Source organism: Polyodon spathula, chromosome 7 (genome assembly GCF_017654505.1).
Source record: "Polyodon spathula isolate WHYD16114869_AA chromosome 7, ASM1765450v1, whole genome shotgun sequence".
Taxonomy (NCBI): domain Eukaryota; kingdom Metazoa; phylum Chordata; class Actinopteri; order Acipenseriformes; family Polyodontidae; genus Polyodon; species Polyodon spathula.
The window spans coordinates 25,269,789-25,292,062 of NC_054540.1; the positions used below are offsets into that span (position 1 = coordinate 25,269,789).

The 22,274-nt window shown below is 36.0% G+C and overlaps 1 protein-coding gene across 2 annotated transcripts; it reads left to right on the forward strand.

The window, feature by feature from the left end:
* Nucleotides 1-24: 24 nt before the first annotated feature.
* On the forward strand, nt 25-21,886 carry LOC121318415 (transmembrane 7 superfamily member 3-like). Of its 2 annotated transcripts, none has more exons than XM_041255053.1 (12): nt 25-298; nt 9,468-9,613; nt 11,580-11,730; nt 12,181-12,301; nt 13,466-13,637; nt 14,128-14,305; nt 14,445-14,531; nt 15,184-15,264; nt 17,471-17,623; nt 18,363-18,460; nt 18,558-18,720; nt 21,660-21,886. In XM_041255053.1, exons 1-12 carry the CDS (start codon nt 184-186, stop codon nt 21,686-21,688), a joined length of 1,494 nt encoding a protein of 497 aa, XP_041110987.1. In that variant the 5' UTR covers nt 25-183; the 3' UTR covers nt 21,689-21,886. The 2 variants fall into 2 exon arrangements, with proteins under 2 accessions (XP_041110987.1, XP_041110986.1); XM_041255052.1 differs by having other exon boundaries at nt 26-298; nt 18,991-21,886.
* The last annotated feature ends 388 nt before the right edge of the window (nt 21,887-22,274 follow it).

Sequence of the window (22,274 nt, forward strand, 5' to 3'; positions counted from 1 at the left end):
TAGCTTGCAGTACTAGTGTCTAGGCTGTAAGTATTGGAGACGTTGCCTGTAATTCGCAAGTGATCTGAGGTCTACCGACCAAATTCCTATATATATATATATATAATATATATATATATATATATATATATATATATATATATATATATATATATAATATATTATTATTTTACCAATGCAATTATGCCAGTGAAGGAAAAGCAACCGGGTCTTGGGAAAATTATTAATCTGTTAAACAACTTTGTCCTAATGTCTATTGTTGTCTCCTGGGATGGTGTAATGGCACAGAGCGTTCCAGGTAAGAACTGTAAACCGATTAAATGCGACAATTATCACCAGCTGGTCTAGAGTAGCGTTTTTACTGACAGAAGAATTTGCACTGATAGTAGGAAATCCCAAAAAGGTTGCTGGCAGTAGATTTTCTTTTTCAAGTGGTCTCAAGCTTTGTTAATTTATTAATTAATATTGAATTTTAACATGTTTTTTACTCGGGGAGGAAAAATATAAACACATGTAGATTTAATCAACAGTATTTTAGACGCGCACAAGATAAAAAGTTTACCGTAACTCGAAGTTTCCTTTGTTTTTAAAATTTAAAAATCAAACGTGAATCCTGAATGCATTTTAAATATGCAGTACCAAAAGCTAAAAGTATAGTTGAGATTTTTTTTTTTTTTTTTTATAAACATGACTTGGATGCTAGCTGTAGCAACACGTTTGTGCAAAATTCACAAAACCCCAGTTTGTCAGATTGTTGTTTAAAATTTTTGATAACAGATCAATTGAAGCATTTAATAACATACTGCTTAGACTTTTTTTACTAAATTGTGTTTATTTTAGTGCTGTCAGGCGATCACATTTTTTTATCGCGATAAATTAATCTTTGTTTTATTCGCATATATAATTGATACAATTGCTGCATCCATTTCATTTAAGTTTGTTTTGTTACTAATGCTGCTTATTATTATTATTATTATTATTATTATTATTATTATTATTATTATTATTATTATTGTTATTATTGTCCTAAAACATCCCAGCATAAAAATCCTGTTTTCGTATTTCTGGATTCAATTTGTAGTTTTATATTTATTTACAATCCAGCATTGTTGTTAAATTGTTTGAACCAACTGCTAAATCACAATGGAGTCAGTTTATTACTCACCTTACTGCATTTACAATTATCTGTGTCCTTTACTTATAAACTGATGTTTTCATTTTTAATGATCTTTTATTAATAACTTGGAATTTCCTAAATAAATCAAAACATTCCCTGAGTAATGGTTATATCCTCCATAATTGTAAATACTGTTTAAAATAAATGTGATTATTGCAATTAAACAAGGCTACCGTAGCCTAACGAGTCGGAACTATCCAACAGCTCTCGTTATACTTACAGTATCGTACTTCGCTTGATTCAGGGGTTTGCAGTTATCCTGCATTTCTAAGAGTACTCTATCGAAACTGATGGGTTTCCTTTTCTGTTCTGTTGTTGCCTGTAGCAGAAAAAAACTACTATAGTGTATTTTCAAACGTGCATGTTTAGCATACAGGTGGTATAGCAGGCTAGATGCATTTCTGTGATACTGGAACTCACTTTGACAGTAGATACAAGCAGTGGCGTAGCCAAAGGGGTGGTTTTAGGGCAGTGATCCCCAGTTATTTTCCATATTGGGCCACTTTAAATGATGAATGTAATGCCAAGGGCCTGGACTGAAGTGGTTGGGGAATACATCATTCCCCAAACACAATGATGATTACTCTGGGGATTGTTATGATTAAAATGTCACTCTAAAATATTACATTTGAAAAACTTTTGTGTCCACTTAATATGTATAAAACAATGTATCTGAAATCTAACTGCATTCATAACACATAACTACCAAGACGTGTGTAAGGTACTGCACACAGGCAATAAAAATGTGCATTATACATATCATATGGGAGATACTGAAATTGAAGAAGGAATCTATGAAAAAGACCTCAGAGTTTATGATGTCTTCATCTAGACAATGTGGGGAAGCTATATTTAAAAAAAAAAAGACCTACAAGATGCTTGGATATATTGTGAAAAGTGTTGAATTTAAATCAAGGGAAGTGATGTTAAAACTGTACAATGCATTAGTAAGACATCATCTAGAATATTGTGTTCAGTTCTGGTCACCTCACTACAAAAAGGATATTGCTGCTATAGAAAGAGTGCAAAGAAGAGTGACCAAAATTATTCCAGGTTTAAAAGGCATGTTGTATGCAGACAGGCTAAAAGAATTGAATCTATTCAGTCTTGATCAAAGAAAACTACGCAGTGACCTGATTCAAGTAGGGATTTTAATTGCGGCATTTTCTTTTGATCGATTAATCACACCATCTGGATGATTGATTAATTGATTAATCTTACTAATTTGGTATAATATGCAATTACAGTGAAATTGCATTAAATTGTAGTGAAAGACAATTACAAGTAACACTTCCTATTAGTGCTATTTTTAATGCACTAATCATGACTAACAGGCAACTCTATTCACTTTATTGAGATTTGACAGTTAGTTACAGGGAATCTGAAGGGTCCCTTTGGTGTTGCATCAAAAATCCTGCGATTGCCTTATTGCTGGAAAGCGTTTTTGGATGAGTGTCTTGGTGGTAGGCAAGTTTAGTAAATTGTGATTACAAAATGGCTGAAAAAGGGGGGAACTTTAAGGAGAGAACAAATTTTAATTGAAAAAAAACTGCATAGCTTTCTCTAAACTAGCCAATTTTACAAACATACAAGTTTTTCAATGTTATCTGGCAGAAGTGAACTTCGTCTCACCTCAACTATGCATCCTGTTGAGTGGAACAGTCTTTCACAAGGTACTGAGTTGGCTGTAATAGAAAGGTGCCTCTTCCCAAAAGCAGCCAGTCTGGGGAAGGCAGCTTAGTGGATCTGTTTCCAGCAGTTCAGGCTGTATTGCTGTGTACATGTCAAGCTCACCATTACATAGCTCTCACCGCCTAAGAAATTGCTGACCTCCTTCACTTGTTTAAATAGTTTAATCAAGTTTTCTAGGCATGAAAACTCGGTCTGGCTCAGTGTTATTCCAAACTTGTCATTGTTGCTAAGCACAGAAATAATTGACTCCTTTTGCATTACAAGCCTTTCTGACATTGCTAACGACGAAAACCAAGTGTTGCTACATCTTCTACAAGGTTCAGGTGTTTAATTTCCTTATCCTGGCAGGCAAAAGCCAGTTTGGTTGCTTCAGCTGATGAATGCTTAAAGTGCCCAACTATCTTCCTGCATTTTGATATCAGATCATGCATAGATGCAGCTTTAAAACCTGCAGTGACTGCTCTCTGTATAATATGTGCAAGACAGTTCACATTATTGTAGATCGTGTGCTCCACAATGCCCTTAACAATATTTCTTCCATGGGCAGTCAAAATTCCAACAACCTGAGACTCGATTCCCCATTTCTGAATCACTTCAGTAATACGGCTACCATATACTTCTGCTGTTTGTCGCTTTGTTAGTTCAGTTACATCAATAGTTTTTTATTCAACCTGCCAGCCTTCAATATAATGAGCCATTAATCTAAGGTAGCTCTGGTTCTGAAGGCTTGTCCAGAAACCGGTAGTAATGCTGATCCCTCTTACATTCTGCAGCTGGTCCTGGATTAATGTCCTCTGTGTTTCATATAAACAATAAATCTGATCAGAGATGGTTAGGTAACATGGTGGACTGTACGTTGAGCAACCGTTTGCAGTTTGCATGGCATTTGCAAAACCAGCATCTTCCGTAATAGACAGAGGATGAGAGTTAATTGCAATCCACTTTGCAATCGTAATCAGTTATTTCTTCTTCCAGTCAGGAAGCACAGAATCTCTTTCAGTTATGTACTGTGCCATTTTTGTTTGCACGGTACTGCCTGCATCCACTTCTTTCAGCCAAATACCATGTCTAAAAAAAAAAGAAGCAAAATAAAAAACAATAGAGCCTTTGAGTTTTTATTTTAATTGAATTAAGTTGGATTAATATTAAACGTATACGCTGTATAAAATAAACTGACTTGTGACTCAGATGATACGAAAAACTTATAGTATTGCCATGAAAGGAATGCACCGAAGAGCAAATCTTGCACATTGGTCTTTTGTCCTTCCTTGGCTTCTATAGTGAAATGTTTGGTATATTTTCCTATAGTATACTTGCCTTTCGATGTACCCTCCACCATTTTTAAAAGCTCTTCTTTACGCTTTACATAGGTAGACTAGAGTAATCAATCAATATTTTTTTACTCAATCAAAAGCCACAGGTGTGATTAATCGATTAATCTTTAATCGATTAAAATCCCTAGAGTCAAGCATTCAAAATTCTTAAAGGTATTGACAATGTTGACCCAAGGGACTTTTTCACCCTGAAAAAAGAAACAAGGACACAAATGGAGATTAGTCAAAGGGACATTCAGAACAGAAAATAGGAGGCACTTTTTTACACAGAGAATTGTGAGGGTCTGGAACCAACTCCCCAGTAATGTTGTTGAAGCTGACACCCTGGGATCCTTCAATAAGCTGCTTGATGAGATTCCGGGATCAGTAAGCTAGGTGTACCAGTAACTATGTGCAATCTAAAGCCCCGTCTATTTCTTTTGATCCTGGATAATCATAGGATCAGATAAAATTATTTTTACAGGACATTGGGAGTATTTGGTTTCAAAATACATCACCACGTTGGCATTCCATTATTATTGTTATTATATTATATGTTTATTTATCAGACACCTTTTTCCAAGGCAACTTACAGAGACGAGGGTGTGTGAACTATGCATCAGCTGCAGAGTCACTTACAAGAACGTCTCACCTGAGCACAAGAAGGTTAAGTGACTTGATTAGGGTCACACAGGGAATCAATGGATGAGCTGGGATTTGAAGTTGAATATTCACACAAGCATCCTTTATATATAGCAAATACCAGCATTCACCATATTGTCACACTGCTTTTGCCTGAAGAGCTGGACTAACCTCTTTTAAATGAGAAATACCATTTTAAATGAGACCAACTTGAAGCTACTGCACTAACAGGTAACTATGATGTGATAGGTGTTACAGAAATGTGGTTGTCTGAGAGTGATGGGGACGAATTTAATATTTGTGGGTATACACTGTATAGGAAATACAGGCAGGACAGAAGAGGAGGAGGGGTAGCGCTATACATAAGAAACAGTCTTGAAGCCCAGGTGTTAAACCTGGACAAAGAAAATAAAACCGAATCAATATGGGTCAGAATAACGGACAAAAATTCAAAAGGCATAATAATAGGAGCATGCTATAGACCGCCAGATTCAGACGGTGAGCACAATAATCTGTTATACAATGACATTAGAAATGTGTGTAGCAAAGGAGAAGCCATACTAATGGGGGATTTCAACTTCCCCCAAATAAAATGGGAAAACCCGGTGGGTAGCGCGAAGGATGAAATAGAAATGGTGGAAATGACAAATGACTGCTTCCTAACACAATTTGTGAAGGCACCCACTAGAGGGGAGGCATGCCTTGATTTAGTCTTTTCAAATAATGAAGATAGAATAACTAAAACAGAGGTCAGAGAACCACTGGCAAACTCAGACCACAACATGGTCTCATTTGAAGTGTTTTTTAAATCCCCAAAAGAAATGACTAAAGCTAAGGTTTACAATTTTAGAAAAGCAAACTATGAAGTTATGAAACAGAGACTAACAGAAGTATATTGGAGTAAAATAGAGAAAACACCCACAGAAGAAGGATGGTTGTTCTTCAAAAATGTAGTACTAGAGGCACAAAACAATTATATCCCTAAAGTAGACAAATCTAAATGTAAAACTAAATTGCCAAAATGGTTTAATAGATCAATTAAAAAAAATATTCAGCGAAAAAAGGCACTTTACAGAGCATTAAAAAAGGACCAAAAAGAAAGTATGCAGAAAGAGTACACAGAACTGCAAACGCAAGTCAAAAAGGAAGTTAGAAAGGCCAAGAGAGAAATAGAAATGAACATTGCTAAGGGAGCTAAAACCAATTCCAAAATGTTTTTCCAATATTACAACAGCAAGAGAACATTCAAAGAGGAGATTAAATGTTTAAGAGATACAAATGGCAAAATCGTAGATGAAGAAAAAAAAATAGCAAATATATTAAATGATTACTTTTCACAAGTTTTTACAAAGGAAGATACTGACAACATGCCCCACATGTCATCCAGTTCCTGTCCAGTTTTAAATAACTTTAGCATAACTGAGGCAGAAGTGTTAAAGGGACTAGGAGCTCTTAAAATAAACAAATCCCCTGGGCCGGATGAGATCCTCCCAGTAGTACTCAAAGAAATGAAAGAAGTAATTTACAAACCGCTAACCAAGATCATGCAGCAGTCTCTTGACACAGGGGTGGTACCGACAGACTGGAAAATTGCAAACGTAATACCGATCCACAAAAAGGGAAACAAAACTGAACCAGGTAACTACAGACCAGTAAGCCTGACTTCTATTATATGCAAACTTATGGAAACTATAATAAGATCCAAAATGGAAAATTACCTATATGGTAACAGGGTCCTGGGAGACAGTCAACATGGTTTTAGGAAAGGGAGATCGTGCCTAACTAACTTGCTTGATTTTTTTGAGGATGCAACATCGATAATGGATAATTGCAAAGCATATGACATGGTTTATTTAGATTTCCAGAAAGCTTTTGACAAAGTCCCGCACAAAAGATTAATTCTCAAACTGAACGCAGTTGGGATTCAAGGAAACACATGTACATGGATTAGGGAGTGGTTAACATGTAGAAAACAGAAAGTACTGATTAGAGGAAAAACCTCAGAATGGAGTGTGGTAACCAGCGGTGTACCACAGGGATCAGTATTAGGTCCTCTGCTATTCCTAATCTACATTAATGATTTAGATTCTGGTATAGTAAGCAAACTTGTTAAATTTGCAGACGACACAAAAGTAGGAGGAGTGGCAAACACTGTTGCAGCAGCAAAGGTCATTCAAAATGATCTAGACAAGATTCAGAACTGGGCAGACACATGGCAAATGACATTTAATAGAGAAAAGTGTAAGGTACTGCACGCAGGAAATAAAAATGTACATTATAAATATCATATGGGAGATATTGAAATTGGAGAAGGAATCTATGAAAAAGACCTAGGAGTTTTTGTTGACTCAGAAATGTCTTCATCTAGACAATGTGGGGAAGCTATAAAAAAGGCTAACAAGATGCTCGGATACATTGTGAAAAGTGTTGAATTTAAATCAAGGGAAGTAATGTTAAAACTGTACAATGCACTAGTAAGACCTCATCTTGAATATTGTGTTCAGTTCTGGTCACCTCGCTATAAAAAAGATATTGCTGCTCTAGAAAGAGTGCAAAGAAGAGCGACCAGAATTATTCCGGGCTTAAAAGGCATGTCATATGCAGACAAGCTAAAATAATTGAATCTGTTCAGTCTTGAACAAAGAAGACTACGTGGCGACCTAACTCAAGCATTCAAAATTCTAAAAGGTATTGACAGTGTCGACCCAAGGGACTTTTTCAGCCTGAAAAAAGAAACAAGGACCAGGGGTCACAAATGGAGTTTAGACAAAGGGGCATTCAGAACCGAAAATAGGAGGCACTTTTTTACACAGAGAATTGTGAGGGTCTGGAATCAACTCCCCAGTAATGTTGTTGAAGCTGACACCCTGGGATCCTTCAAGAAGCTGCTTGATGAGATTTTGGGATCAAAAAGCTACTAACAACCAAACAAGCAAGATGGGCCGAATGGCCTCCTCTCGTTTGTAAACTTTCTTATGTTCTTATGTTCTTAAATATAGTGTATTACCTTCTTTGCAATAAAATATGTAACCTGCATTGCATGCCTGGAGCTCTCGCAATTTGACACTTAACAGGTTATTACATTGTATAATATCACAGAAAATTAAAAGCAAACAAAGTGCAATCAAATTTATTTCTTCGACAAATGACGGTGCCATTTTGTTTGGTTTCTGTTGCCATGAAAACAATCTGTTGACTGACAGGTTTGTAAGTTTTGCTTGCATGATCCCTTTGAGTGTGTGAAAGGGTTATGACAGTATTATACCGGCATAGATTGTGCAATTTCATACTGTCTGAATGATCATTTAAATAAATAAATAAAAAATTGAAAAATCTCTGAGATGGCTCAGCAGTGGCATTTGTGTGTGAAAGGTTAAGAGGGACAAAACAGGAGTGAGATTAACGTGAGGCAAAAAAAAAAAAAAATGACCACGTTTAACGCAGAAGTTAACTGCAATTAATTGACAGCCCTAGTTTATTTTATTTATATTTTGGTACTATATTGAACCCATTTTTTTAAAGATGTTGTATGATAAAACAAATCTAAATTATATCACACATACAACAGTTTTCCTGTAGAGGACAGGTTTAGACAGGATGTGCATTAGCAGTGTACAAGCTCAGATGAGTAACAGGATGTTCAGAATATGATATATTGTGATTTTTTTTTTGGACAAAGGTACTAATTTGCATAATTTACTGGTGACGTCACCATATCTATTTGTTTTTATATTTGAAAATCCTATTTTACAGATAAGCCATATACATGGAATAAAACATTTATATGTAGTTTAGGAATACATTCTATAGAACAGTAATCATATTTTTAATTTAAATAAAAATACGTTGTTTATGTACATGTAATCGATGCTGCTTGCGATTTACTGTATACAGTAAGCTTGCATTGCAGCAGCACCAACTGCAGCAGACTTAGCAAAGCAAAGATTTAACCGTCACTGTTCCAAGCCGGTTAGCAGTCACAGCCACATTAGCTACTGCAGCTAAAAATAATAACAATAATAATAGGAACTTCTGCTTGTCAAGTGACCCTGGAGATTGGTTGTGCCTCCATGATACATTAACAGTTGCTTGCACAGTTTGCAATCACCTTTTTTTTTTTTTTTTTTTTTTTTTTTTTTTTTGGTTGTCTGGGCATTTAACAAAAAAAATCCCAAACAGCAGAGGGGTTCAAGACATTTCTTTCAATACAGCTTACACTATACAATGCTTTGCTGTCGAAATGGCAAGTGAAGAAATTAAAGGTTTGCCTCTGGATAACACAAGCTGGAGGGGGGAGTGGCGGACGGTGCTGAGTTTTCGAAATTAAAATTATTAGTGTTAGCCTATATTTTGTATGTCTCAAACATATTCTACTATAGCACTTCTCTTACACTGTCTTGTATACTAGGTATTCAGTACACATTTTACTGAAGCACTACAACTGCTATAGTCATGTTTGATGACTGATGAGTCCTTTAAAACCAAGGATTGAAAAAGAAAGCATTCAACCTTCCTGCTACTCAGCTAACAACTGTCAAAAGTGCTGTAAGTAGGTCATGTTTGATTTTTGCTTGAACACTCTCTCTCTCCTTTCTTTTTCTTTCTCTCTTTCTTTCTTTCTTTCATTCTTTCTTTCTTTCCAGGCCTGGTTAAGTTTTCACTGGGTCGGTTTCAGAACTTGTCCGTGACACGGAATTTTCCTGTGTTAACCAGAATCCCAGGAGACATCACCCACATCATCTTCCAGTTTCACAGTCAGTACCGCAATGTAACCGTCTCCTATGATCAGGTAAAGACCAACACTGCAAGATAACATAAGACTTTTTTTGCTGTTTTTAGAACTGGCAAGAAATGGATACTGTATTAATACAGTAACAAAGCTAACAGTCACATTCAAACTGTATGTTTTGTATTTATTCAATTACATTATGCAGTTCTGGTAATTTATTTAGTATGTCGCTGTATTCCTTAAGGTTCCAATTAGGCTGTATCATTTGGTATGCCAAACAGGGGTTACAGACCTGTTTGCCATACCAAGCATTGCAAACAAGCAGTTCAGTAATTCCCTGTGTGGTAGTTAAAACTCTTTTAATACCTAATAAGGAACATTTCACTGAATCGCTTTTTTTAAGCCACGACTGAAAAACTTATGATGAATTTCCCCACAATAAGTTGTGTATTTTATCTTTTAGAAGTGCCACACATGTATTGCTCATTATTGATTTTGGAGAGTTCCCAGGATAGAAATAGGAGATTAAACTGGGAGAAGGTTGTGGTACAGTAAATGTTAGGCTTCGGTTTAGAGGGCTCAACTCTAAAACACTCGCAGACTATGATATTGCTTTATATTACAAAATAATTGTACAATAATTTGTTTTCCATATGTCCTCTCTATCCCCTCTCAATCAAAAGATGCTTGGGTGGGAAAGATATCTCTTTTTAGACAGCAGGTTCAAATCCACCGAAGGTCAGGTAGTATTGAAAGCCTCATTGATATAGGGAATCTTTTTTTCAGAACAGCTTAATGTGGTCATCAAATTTGGCACAGGACTGGATGGGTCTTTAGGCTGACCTGCTCTCTCTTTCTCTATAAGATGGTGGTCCCCCCAGGGCAGTGTTGAGTAACATTGGTGGTACAGTTTTGATATGCTCATAATGAAGTTTCCAGTGCTATAGTTTCACCGGAGAAACAGAGGACTTTGGTTTTCAGCACCATTCACTAAAGATACTAAAACCCACAATAAATGCAGTATAAATTCTTGATGGAACAAATATGAAAAACAGCAGAAGACCTTCTGTGTGTATTTGGATTTCTGATGTTCTAAAGGTTGACATAATTGAATCAGGAGGTTTTATATAAATAGATAACAGAGGAGTTAGTTAACAGAGGACAAAGAAACTATTCTTCAGAAGTTTTGTAAATTCTGTTTTCCCTCTACTTTTGGGAATACAACAAAAAAGATTTGCTACAGGCACCCCGAAGTGAAAACATGAGATTTCTTGAACAGTCAACAGATAAGGTAATTGGGGGAAAAAAAGTCACAAAATCTGGTGTTTAATTATAAAACCAAGTAATAGTTTGGTCCATTCAAAGGTGTATTGAATCGGTTTTCCTTTAATAAGTAATACACCTTGGCTATAAAAATGTGCAGTTCTGTTTATTATTACAACTGCAGTCATCTTGAGTTTTGTTTTCATCCTTTTCTGAAATCGATTTGAAAGCAATTGTAAATCTATCGCATTGTCTCATCACCTGTGTTTGGGAGAGAATGAAAGAATTTGGAGGATGTGATATAACAAGTGTCCGTATGCAAACGAAGCGTGGTGATAAACATCGAGACTCTGGGGTTCAAAACAAAGAAATAAACATTCTAGAGTACAACGTATGTGGTTGTGTTTTCAACCTAAACAAACAGCATAATGTATTTTGCCATTTTTAGATGTAACGATTGTGTTATGGTACATTTCTGTGATTTGGGGTGATATGACTCGATATAAGGGAGAGCACTGCCATGTGATCTTTGCTGTAAACATCTAGGAGCATATAGACTTGCTAATGGGAAGACGTTAACAGCTCGACAATGGCCACAGATCGAGTTGAGATTGTGGGGGATGATGGGGGGAAGAAAGGCATTCAACTCATTCTGGTTTTGAAGAGAACACATAATTTGTCCTTGTTTATATAATTGCTGATTATAGTTTACACAAACTAGACTTGAGGTGTGTAATCCAGTACATTTTTAAACTGCTCACAGGCCCCTACTCCCAACACATCCCTGACAGCCCACGATGCAGGACTGGTTTCCACTCTTCGTCTTCAGCAGAGCTCATTGCAGTGGTACATGGAGTCTCCTGAAGGCAAACCTGTTTCAGGCATGGCAGTCATTCTGCCCTACAAAGCGAGAGGTGCGCAATCCAAGAGCATCTGTGTTTATGGGAGATAAGTTTCATGTTTTATATTTCATAAAAGCATGTTGTTCATTCAAGGATTCAACTAGAAGCAAAACTGCTGGGTTTCCGAGTTATGTCATTACAATTGATGGAAGCCTTTTTAACGTATTGTTATATGCTACTAGTGATCAGTCTTATAATATTTTATGTAATTTTAATAAGGCATTTCTCAGTGGTCCTGTTTAACAAGTCTCTTCGGTAGGTCATGGTAGCTTTTTACATGCATAGGAGTTCCTTGCTTGGTGTTTGCACAAATTCATATGTTGGGTTCTTCACATTTCATTATAAAATATTTACCGGTTATCCTTTAATGTTTAATGTAGAGTGCTTATGAATCTTCTTTCATTAGCTAAACAAGCTTTTTCTTTCATTAGGTAAACAAGCCTTTTGTTTCACTTTCTGTAGATCCAGTTCCTGGAAGCTGTAACCTGGAGTATAACCTTGATATAGAGCCCAATATTTATCTGCACTATAATCTGTTTGAAACAGTCATTCGGTTTGCACCAGCAAATATAGGATATGCGAGGTACGAAAAAGGATACCTTTCATAAATACCTAATCTTTTTTTCTTTTCAGGAAGTGTACTTTGATCTGTTTGTTGTCAAGGTGTCAATTCAATGCTGCCCCCAGTACAAGATACATTTGCAAGCAATTACACATGGGCAAGGTGAAATACCCAAATGAAGGCACTAGACAAAACATTTGTCCTTAAGAAAAACTCTTATCTTATTCTAAAGTGTAGTAAGGTACTTTTGTAGTAAGAATGCAGTTATGTTAGCCTGTATTGTATCAGCTGTCTCCTCAAGAAATACAACACTCCTTCAGTGGTTAGCAATATGAATGTGGCTTGAATCGCTCATAAATGGTTTTCAAATTGAAAAAAACGATATTCAGATTTTACCTTTTTTATTTTTAAATGAATAATGTATAAAATAACATTCTGTGGTAGAATTTTTATTTGATTTTATTTATTCTTGTGTTTTTCAACAGCATGGTAACAGATCAGGTGACTTGCCCAAGGGTTAATGGCTGACACTACAACAGCAAAAGACAAAGTGAACATTGTAATTGTGCATGTGTAATGAGCTGATCTTTAAACAGACCTGCTGACACAGATGAGGCTGAGAGTCATGAAGCAGTTTTACAAGCACGGACATGTATTACCCTTTGCATCTACAGACACTGCCTTTAACCCCTTTTTCCCCATTGCTTTTTTAGATCAATGTTTCTAAAATACATAGTTGTCTGGTTTTAATATTTTAATACTGGTAATTAAAAACCTGCTCCTCCCTCTGTAATCACACACTGGGGACACACTGTAGAGTTGAAGAGCTACAGTGTTCCGATAAGTGTGTGTTTAGATCAGTAAAAAACGTTTTACTTTTTTTAAGCTTTATGTGCAGGGTCAATACATTACTGCCATACTTGATTTGGCTTTCAAACAGCATTTCCATTCCAGCTATATGCTACAACAAACACAGATACTGTAGATATACTGTATAACCCCTCCTAGTGACCAACTCCATATAAATACCAGCTCAATATTATGATCTTTCAGTTTGAAGCTCTCAATTAAGGCCATTTTTTATGCAATCTTTTTGGTGGTTGTAAATTTAAACTAAACATTTATTTCCATCAAAATAAAAACTAAGTCAGCTGCCTGCCAGTAAATACATTCTCTTCTTCCCAGGGGACAGCCTGCCCCATCCTGCGCCGTCAGCAGTGGGCAGTCGTCCAGAAGGCGACTCAAGTATGATATCTATCAATACTTCCTTCCTGAGAACAACCTCTCTGAACAGATCTTCATAGGACACATTCAGAAAATGGCAGACATACACGAGGTGGCAGCCAATGGGAAAAAAGTAAGTCTGACACACAACTAAATGAGGACGGCCTTGTCTTGCAGCTCTTTAAGCCAAATTTGAAATCCATCCATTGTAGGTCACAAGGGTTAACTAAAGTGAAGAATTCCCTTGGCAGGAGAAGAATATATTCCTAGAATGAAATATTAATTAATGCACCACCATCATTCTTGCGGTTTTTAAAAGGTGATTAAACAGTAAAATAAACATCAGCTGTAATTATTGATGTTTTTTGGGCATTTAAAGTAGTATTAGCAATAATTCATAACTAAAATAATCAATAGTGTTGAATTTGGAAATACTTATCTGGAAGACTGAGAAAGACTTCTAGTCAGAACATTTGGCATTTAAATTAAGTTTCTTTTAGTATTTCGAAAGTGTTAGCAATAAATAAATAATCCACACAGTTCTCCTAGTTTTTGTTATTTTATACTTAAAAAAATCCTGGTGTGATAAAATCTTGTCATACAATCTCTTTCTCTGTTTCTAGCTGATGACCTTGAGTTCAGATGACCAGCCCATGGTGTCCTTCAGCTCTCTTCCTGGTCAGGGTGTGATCTATTCCATCATAGTGAGGGATCCTCTGTTTAATACCTCTGCCTCTTATGTGCCTGTTCACACCTATGCCTGCAGCTTTACCTCCACGCTGGATAACTGCTACACTCTAGGTAAAAAAAAAAAAAAAAAAAAAAACATGAACCCTTAAATCCTTCTTTCCAGCCCCCTCTGGGGGCTCCAGCTGTGGTCATGCATTCCTGCACTCAGGACAGCAGTGTTTCTAATAAAAAGTATATTTTGTGTGTTTAGGAAAGATTTCTACAAAGGTTTTCTTTACCATAGCTGGAATGGCTGGCCTTTTCATTTGCTTCTTTGGGCACAGGTTCTTCAAATCTGGTAAGTGTATAAAACATGTGAACAAGGGTGTGTATATTGGGTTAATAAAAAAAACAAAACACAATGTAATGGTTAAAAATATCAAACACATTCACGTTTTAAAAAACATACATTCATGCATGAGAATCGCCAACTTTTAAGACAGCACAACTGTTATTTTGGTTTAAAACTTCCAAAAAACAAAACCAAGCTGTGCTGTTGTTAAATGGTTCAGCAGATGCCTTCTTCAGTGCTCACTTGCTGTGATACATTGGTGCCCCTTGATCAAAGACTCTTTACACGAAGCAAGCAACGGATCTTAGCCAACATGTTTAGCTTATGATTTGTTCGTTGTTATAAAGAAAAAAAAATTGTTTTATAAACTTGATTGTCGGTTTTTAGTTCCATGCGTCGACGGACAGCACAGGCTATAGTATTGTAGAATGTGTGGCTGGAATATAGTATAACAGTACGTACTGTATACTGTTGCGTTATGTATTCTATGTAAAAGATACTGTACAACTACAAACTATTCTGCATTATTCTAAAATACTTACGTATTTAATAGTGCACGTTTAAAAAAGATATGTTCTGATACCAATGTACAGCATCCGTGATATAGATGAAATAATTTCCTCTTGCATTTGCAGAACTGTCTTATCCTTCTTTGCAGAACTCTTTTGTATGGGTTTTATCTTCACTGCATTCCTGTTCTTCATGCTTATCACAGAAACAACCCGCCTAAGCTATGACAGTAAGTGCTTTTTTTATTTTTATTAAAGATTAACTGCATGAATCACATGGTTTGCATGTGTTGCACTCCAAGAAGTTTTACAGGCATTCCCAAAGAGGATTTGGTGTATGTACATTGTTACATTTTTATAGTGAGAAACACTCATCTACAGTAATTGTGATGAGAACTGGTAGAAACATTTGATCCATTTAATTAAAAAAAGAATGTTTAGAAAGTTTTCACTATTTTTAGATTATTCAGTAATAATAATATATAAAAAAAAGTGCTCAGATCCCTGCAGCTTGGCGCTTTACAGTATAAAATTTGAGTAAGTTGTTTGAAACAGAGGGCTTTATGGTAATTGATTTAAAATCCTATTTATAATGTAAAATTTAATTTCCTTGCGCATGATTCTCATAAATAAGTAAAACATTTAAAAATACCGTATTACTTCAATTTGGCGCTGCCCTCAAATTAAAGACGCCCTCGTATTAACACCACAGTCATATATCAGCTTTATAATAGAGGCCGCCCTCGAATAAAAGCCTACTAAAAACACACAAACAGTAAACAAATAAATGTGCAGCACTGACTATGTACATGCAATGCCCCTGAAGAGATGGGAGCCTCAATCTAGCACGTATATTACAAACTAATGTTCACACACACAGTAAGCACATTTTATTTTATGCAGTTCTGAAAGAAAATACAAGATAAACTGCGTACAGAACAGCAGTCCTTCTGAAGTTATAGGTGGTTTTGTTGTTTTTGTTTTCAGTTAAATTGTAATTCCCATACTCAATCTCCTACAAATAAAAACAATGTGCTTACTATCTATGATAAGATTAAGTTTCAGTTTCTCTTGCAAAGAAATTACAAACAAGCAAGTTACAGTGAGAAAAAAATAATGAGTAGGATATACTGTAGTTTGAACAGAAATCAAGCTGATATTCTGAGGTAATTTTTGGTGCAGAAAAACATCTACGTCACATTCTTGGGCTGAACTGCGACACTAGCATTGTCCCACCCCTTAACAACAAATACACATTCCTGATTCGCTGGTACAATAATCCCTGACCTCCCAACTCCCACCTAATAGGCTCTTGGTAGCTATCAGTAAATTTACTACATTCAAGCCCCAAAAACACACAAGAGTGTGCTGCAGATTGGAGCCTGTCACGCGCCGCTTCTAAAATGCCTTAAATCATGTAATAAAATATTGTAACGTTTGTAAAGCATAGTATTATTAATAAAGGCCGCCCTTGTATAATCGCCGCCCTCATTTAAGGGCCGCAGTCATTTTGATCAATTTTAAAATCGAAGTAATACGGTAATATCAATTAATAATATATGTGGATGCCAAGAGATGTTGCCAGTAACACGTGTTCTGGGATGACAAAATGCAAAAAACTTTTCAATGACAGACCAATATCAGAGCTGTCGATTGAACAGTGTGAGATCTGCAACACGATGAAATTATCGTTTGTCAGCTAAATATATTCACAATTTTCTTAAAACATGTTTTAACCCATGAACTGCGACTTTCTCCTTAGTTTTTCTTTCACACTCTTTTTTTCTGCTGTTCTGTCTCATGATATTGGGGGGGGGCTGAATTAAAGTAATTTTCTAATTTTCATAAAAATAAATACAGATTTTAGATACACAGTTAAAATGCGTGGCACTTAACCCCACAGCATCTCTTTATGGACAGATTAGTTGTATATAGGAAGAGAGAAGAAGAAAACATCTTGATAGCAGTGTCACTGATTCTGTACCTGCCAGAAACACATTTATTGCCAATAACATGATTGGCGATAACTAGTGTTTCAGTACAATAAATATTAAAGGCCAAAAAACTATCAATAATATCATGATGATCAATTATTGTTCTTTTAACCCTACAACACATTTAAAAAAAAAAAAAAGTATTTGGCTCTCTTCAGAGATCTGTTGGTAAAGTGTGATCCCCAAAAGCCCTTTGTTCAACTCTGCGTGAATGCCTGGGACCATCTTCAGTCCATGAACATTGCTTCTGTGTTTTGCAGTGCGACTGTCCCTGAACATTGCTTCTGTGTTTTGCAGTGCGACTGTCCCTGAACATTGCTTCTGTGTTTCGCAGTGCGACTGTCCCTGAACATTGCTCCTGTGTTTTGCAGTGCGACTGTCCCTGAACATTGCTCTGTGTTTTGCAGTACGACTGACCCTGCAATTTGTGTTTGTTTCGCAGTGAGGCTCTCCCTGACTGCATTGATGGGGGTGGTGGGTGGAGTGCTGTTGGTGCTCTGCTGGTGGAGACTCGGCTCTCCTTTCCTTTCCATTTTGATAGTTGGCCTTATACTGGGGTTCCTCTTTTCTTCCATCATCTTCTTCACCCCAATAGGTAGGCATACCCAATGGAAATTACATGGCACCACACACGAACAAACACACAGTAGAAGCCCAAAAGTATGAGTACATAGGGAATGGAGGATATTCATAAGACCTAATATTTTTCTAGTTGTGAAATTATTTTCTGGAAACAATTCTAATAGACTGATCCTCATGAAGCATTGTTTCCAGCATCAAATGGTGTATTTGGTTGAGCAGTTAGCTCATACTGTAGTTGTGGTGTTCAAAACTTTAAATTGTACTGTTTATAACCAGTAGTGCCTCTGTCATTTATTTGTTTGGGGTTTATTTTTTTTAAGATTGAGTACAGTTAATGTTTTAGATTTTGCACTGTATATAAACATGTCACTTATTTGTTATGCTGTAATTATATGGTGGCATATGCTGTCAACACTATTTTTTTACATACATACAAATGAGTTCCTCCCCAGATACTCTTTAGAGTATGAAGACATCTGGTGTAATAGAGCTGTAACTGGAAAACAAAACAAAACAAAAAAATCTTCAGTTTCTAATACAGTGTGTAACTACAGTATATGGTTTATAAATACTTTGGTCACACCTTATAACCATTATTTATATTTAAAAGTTTGTGTGTCTCTTATTGTATAGTAACAACATCTTGAACAGTGTGGGCAAAAGAACTGTTTAGAATACATGTCTAATTCACATTGGTTGTCCCATTCATTTTTTAATTTTTTTTTTGCATTTGTGTTGTGTTTATTTTACAGGAGATTTTGAAGTCTTCCGCAGTGATGTGGTTTTCTGGTTGACCTTCACTGGCATTGCTGTAGTCGTCCCTTTAATATGTGTCAGGTTCCCTAGAGAGGTAAGCATCAAAACCTTGCAGATGCCATAGTGATTTTATTATGATGATCACCATAATTAATATTTTTTAAAACGTTTTGCTTCCACCTCTTCCTCAGGGAAACATAACAGCATGTGGAGTTGTTGGAGGATATACAGTGATTTTAGCTGTGGGTAGTTACACTTACACCAGCCTTACCTACATAACATTAGACATCCTGAAGCGAGCTCTGAACAACAACTTCAGCAAAGCCTTCACAAACGTCCCTTTTCAAAGAATTGGTGAGTAACCAGAAATGACTGATTTAACAAAAAAATAAATAAATAAATAACACAAGCAGACTCTCACCCAGTTTCTTTTTTGTATAAACCATACTGTAGTAATGATGAATGACTGATTCTTTTTGGAGACATCCAGAATACCGCATTTCCATCCCTTTTCTTAATTAAACATACACTGACTCTAACCTTCATGTCCAGTACCTTGTTTTATTTAAATTTGCCTTCACTTCACTTACATGTTGAGTCCTATCTGTTGTGACGGCCTTACAGATTTCATTATGTGTACTGTGTGGGCTGTCCTGACTGTCAGCGGAATGGTCCTGCAGCTCTATAGAGAGAGGACCAGGCCAGTCTTTCCTCCGAGCCCCTACATGATGTGGAAACAAGAGAGGGAGCGTCGGAAAACCAACATCCTGGACCCCAGTTACCATGTCCCTCCACTGCGAATGCGCTTGAAAAGCAGAGTGGAGGAGATGTTTCGAAGGGAAGAGCCTGCTGGAGAGAGAACACCGCTGCTTTTATGACATGTTCTGATGACATATTAGTGAACATAAAAAAAAAAAACTGCAATGAATAGAGGATTCCACAAGGTGGTGCTTTCAACTCTTCTTGTGACTTGCTGGGAAGACAGTTGAACACAGCTGCCCCTGCCTGTTTCCCATCTTCCTGGTTTCTATGGTTACCTGCAGGTAGAAAATGGGGTAGTGGAATTTAAACTTAAAACATGATCCAGATGATCAAACCAACCACACCAGCTACTTAAAAAAAGCCTACTGTATTCTTAGTCCAAAAACACAACAAAATCAAGCAGAAGAGGGAGTGAATATTTCTATGGGGCAGGTGGAATAGGTGGGTGCTAGTACCAACGTTGCTAGATGAGGAATGATAGAATCCAGCCATTAAACATGGGCCACTTGTATTTGAGTGCAAGGAAATGAGCGCTTTTGAATCTTCAGTAGTGTCACACACTGGAGAGAGTAGCTGTTGGAAGTATTTTAGATCACATGTCTACTCAATCCCATGGCTAGAGCCAGGACGCTTGTTAAAGCCAGGCTATTATGGCTGCAGATAAAATCTGTGTTGTGCAGGGTCCTAAAATGAATCCCAGTATATTCAAAATTAATTAAATAACCAGAAAACCCCCATGTGTTTTATAGTTAAGCCCAAGTAGCTCATAGTATCCATTTGTATTGTAATGCTTTACATTGTACCTCCAAGTATGTTCTTATGAAAAACCTAGCACAACTGTTTAGTAAATATATCACTTAATAGCAAATAATTAGACATTTATATACATTGTTTGTAAAATTTGTATCAAGTTAAGGTCTAAAACTGCATATCATTACTTAACATTATCAAGTATTTAAAATAATGTGCCTTTTACAAAAAAAAAAGTGCATTTTATTATTTTCAAAGTAGTGTGTTCGTGACACGGGTTCCAAAATGATACTTGTAATTCTGTCATGCACTGACGTTGACATTTCTTTTACTCTTGTCTAAAATTGATTTTGTTTTTACAGTGAAGTTTTTACAGTTTTACAGTGAAAAATATAGAAATAACCACACATTCAAGTTCACATAAGTTAAGACACTATAAAGTGCTGCGTAACTTTTTATGCTGCTAGTTTTTCACAGTGGTTTGAAGACACTTTAACTTGTATCCTTGACTGTCTAGGTCTTTTGTTAAGGTGGCAGTAGTAATCTTTTTAAATAAACAGCAACAAACGTATCAACTTATTGGTTCCCTGGGCTACTGCTTTGGGGATTATTCCTGTTGCAGACAGAAATACCTGAATGACAATTGCAGTATGAACACATGCACTAATCTTTAAGCAAGATATTTACTCATCCTTGTTACTTATTACAGAGAAATTAAACTGGCATGTAAGGTTAACAATGCAGAGATTGTGGAATGGAAAATTGTGAGTAAATCTCTTGGAACAGTTTATAGCATGTGTTTTGTCAAAGCATTTTGTATATTAAAAGTTGACATAAAATTCTGAACAGATTCAGTCACAGTGTGTCATTGTTAATGCCATTAACTATTTTCTACACCAGGAACGTTACTGGTGTAAAAAGATTTGTGTGCACTGTTTAAAGAATAAATGAGAAGTGTGCCAATTGTAGACTCAAGCCACTTTTGTGATACCTAATGAGTAAGTTGCTCAAATAAGTTTACTTTTCTATTTTTGTCTTGTTTTGTTTTTTACTACCCCCTGCCTTTTTATGAAGGGGGGGGGGTGTTATTTAACAACGAAAAGCCTACTGTGGGGTGGCAAATTTAACAAAAGAACTGAAAAGTACTTTCTTACTGGTGTTTTGCAGTTTTACTAACATGTATGCATATGAACTGGTAAAAATATTAAATGCTAAAATAAAAGCAGCTGTCTCAGTTCTTTCATGGAGGATTGGGTATATTCAAATAGATCTGAAGCTCAGCAGATTTCAATGCAGTGTTTTATTTAATTATGTCAGCAGTGGTGATATTTAAATAAAACCACTGATACAGAAACCTGGAATTTAGTAAGGAGGACTAAATAGTGGCAAGTGGGTCCTTGGCATTGCATAAATAAAATATTTTCCTTGTATTCATATTTCTTCATATGGTGACCAATCTGCTTCCTGCTAAACCCAAAAGGTGACAAATGCCGGGGCCAGTCAATAACTATTCATATAACAGAACACTGCACTAGCCTGCATTTTTATAGAAAGAGGAGAAACAGACTTGATGGTCTTTCAATTAATATACAGCATGAGTTGTCTTCCTCGTGCAAGTTCAGATGTTATAATTACATTTAGAAATTGACTTAAATCTGGAAAAAAAACATTCATTTCTTAATGGGTTTTCATGAACAAAATGTTTGTTTATAAATATCAAATAATTGAAAAAAATTGTACCATGCAATACATAAAGAAATGTGTTTGTTTTGGGCTTATAGGGTTTACCAGCCGTGAATCCGCCATCTGAGTGATCTTTAACTACAGCACTTACATGGACAAAGCAACAGGCAACACAGCAGGTTTTAAATGTGGTCACGTGTGATGCTCAAAATTAAACTATGAAAAGACGAAGATTGAAGAGCATTATTAAATACAGCTGCATCTTACCAGTGAGAAACATCTGTAAATGTATCCTTCTAATTGTTATGTTTTCAATTTTAAATGTATGGACCAGCAGGGCTACAGTTATCTGAATGGGATCACTTTTTTAAATTTAGTTTTTTATTCCATAACCGTTTGGAAACAAAGTGTTTTTTGTTTTGTTGTTTTTTTTTTTTTTTTTTTTTACTTTGTATATGTATTTTTTTGTGAATTTATTGTAAAATCCAATTTTGTAAATCTCGTTTAAATTTAACACTAATGAGGGGGATAAATATATATGATATATATATATATATATATATATATATATATATATATATATAAAATGTGTGTGTGTGTGTGTGTGTGTGTGTGTGTGTATGTATCAGTGCCTATAGAAAGTCTATACACCCTTTCAAAATGTCACATTTTATTGCCTTACAGTCTGGAATGAAAATGCACATCCTACCCCA

Excerpts from the sequence above, each read along its gene's own strand:
- LOC121318415 (XM_041255052.1), top strand. The coding sequence starts at position 184 with ATGCCAGTGAAGGAAAAGCAACCGGGTCTTGGGAAAATTATTAATCTG. Across the intron at positions 11,731-12,180 it reads TCTGCCCTACAAAGCGAGAG|ATCCAGTTCCTGGAAGCTGT; the intron begins GTGCGCAATCCA and ends CACTTTCTGTAG. Across the intron at positions 15,265-17,470 it reads AACCCGCCTAAGCTATGACA|TGAGGCTCTCCCTGACTGCA; the intron begins GTAAGTGCTTTT and ends TTTGTTTCGCAG.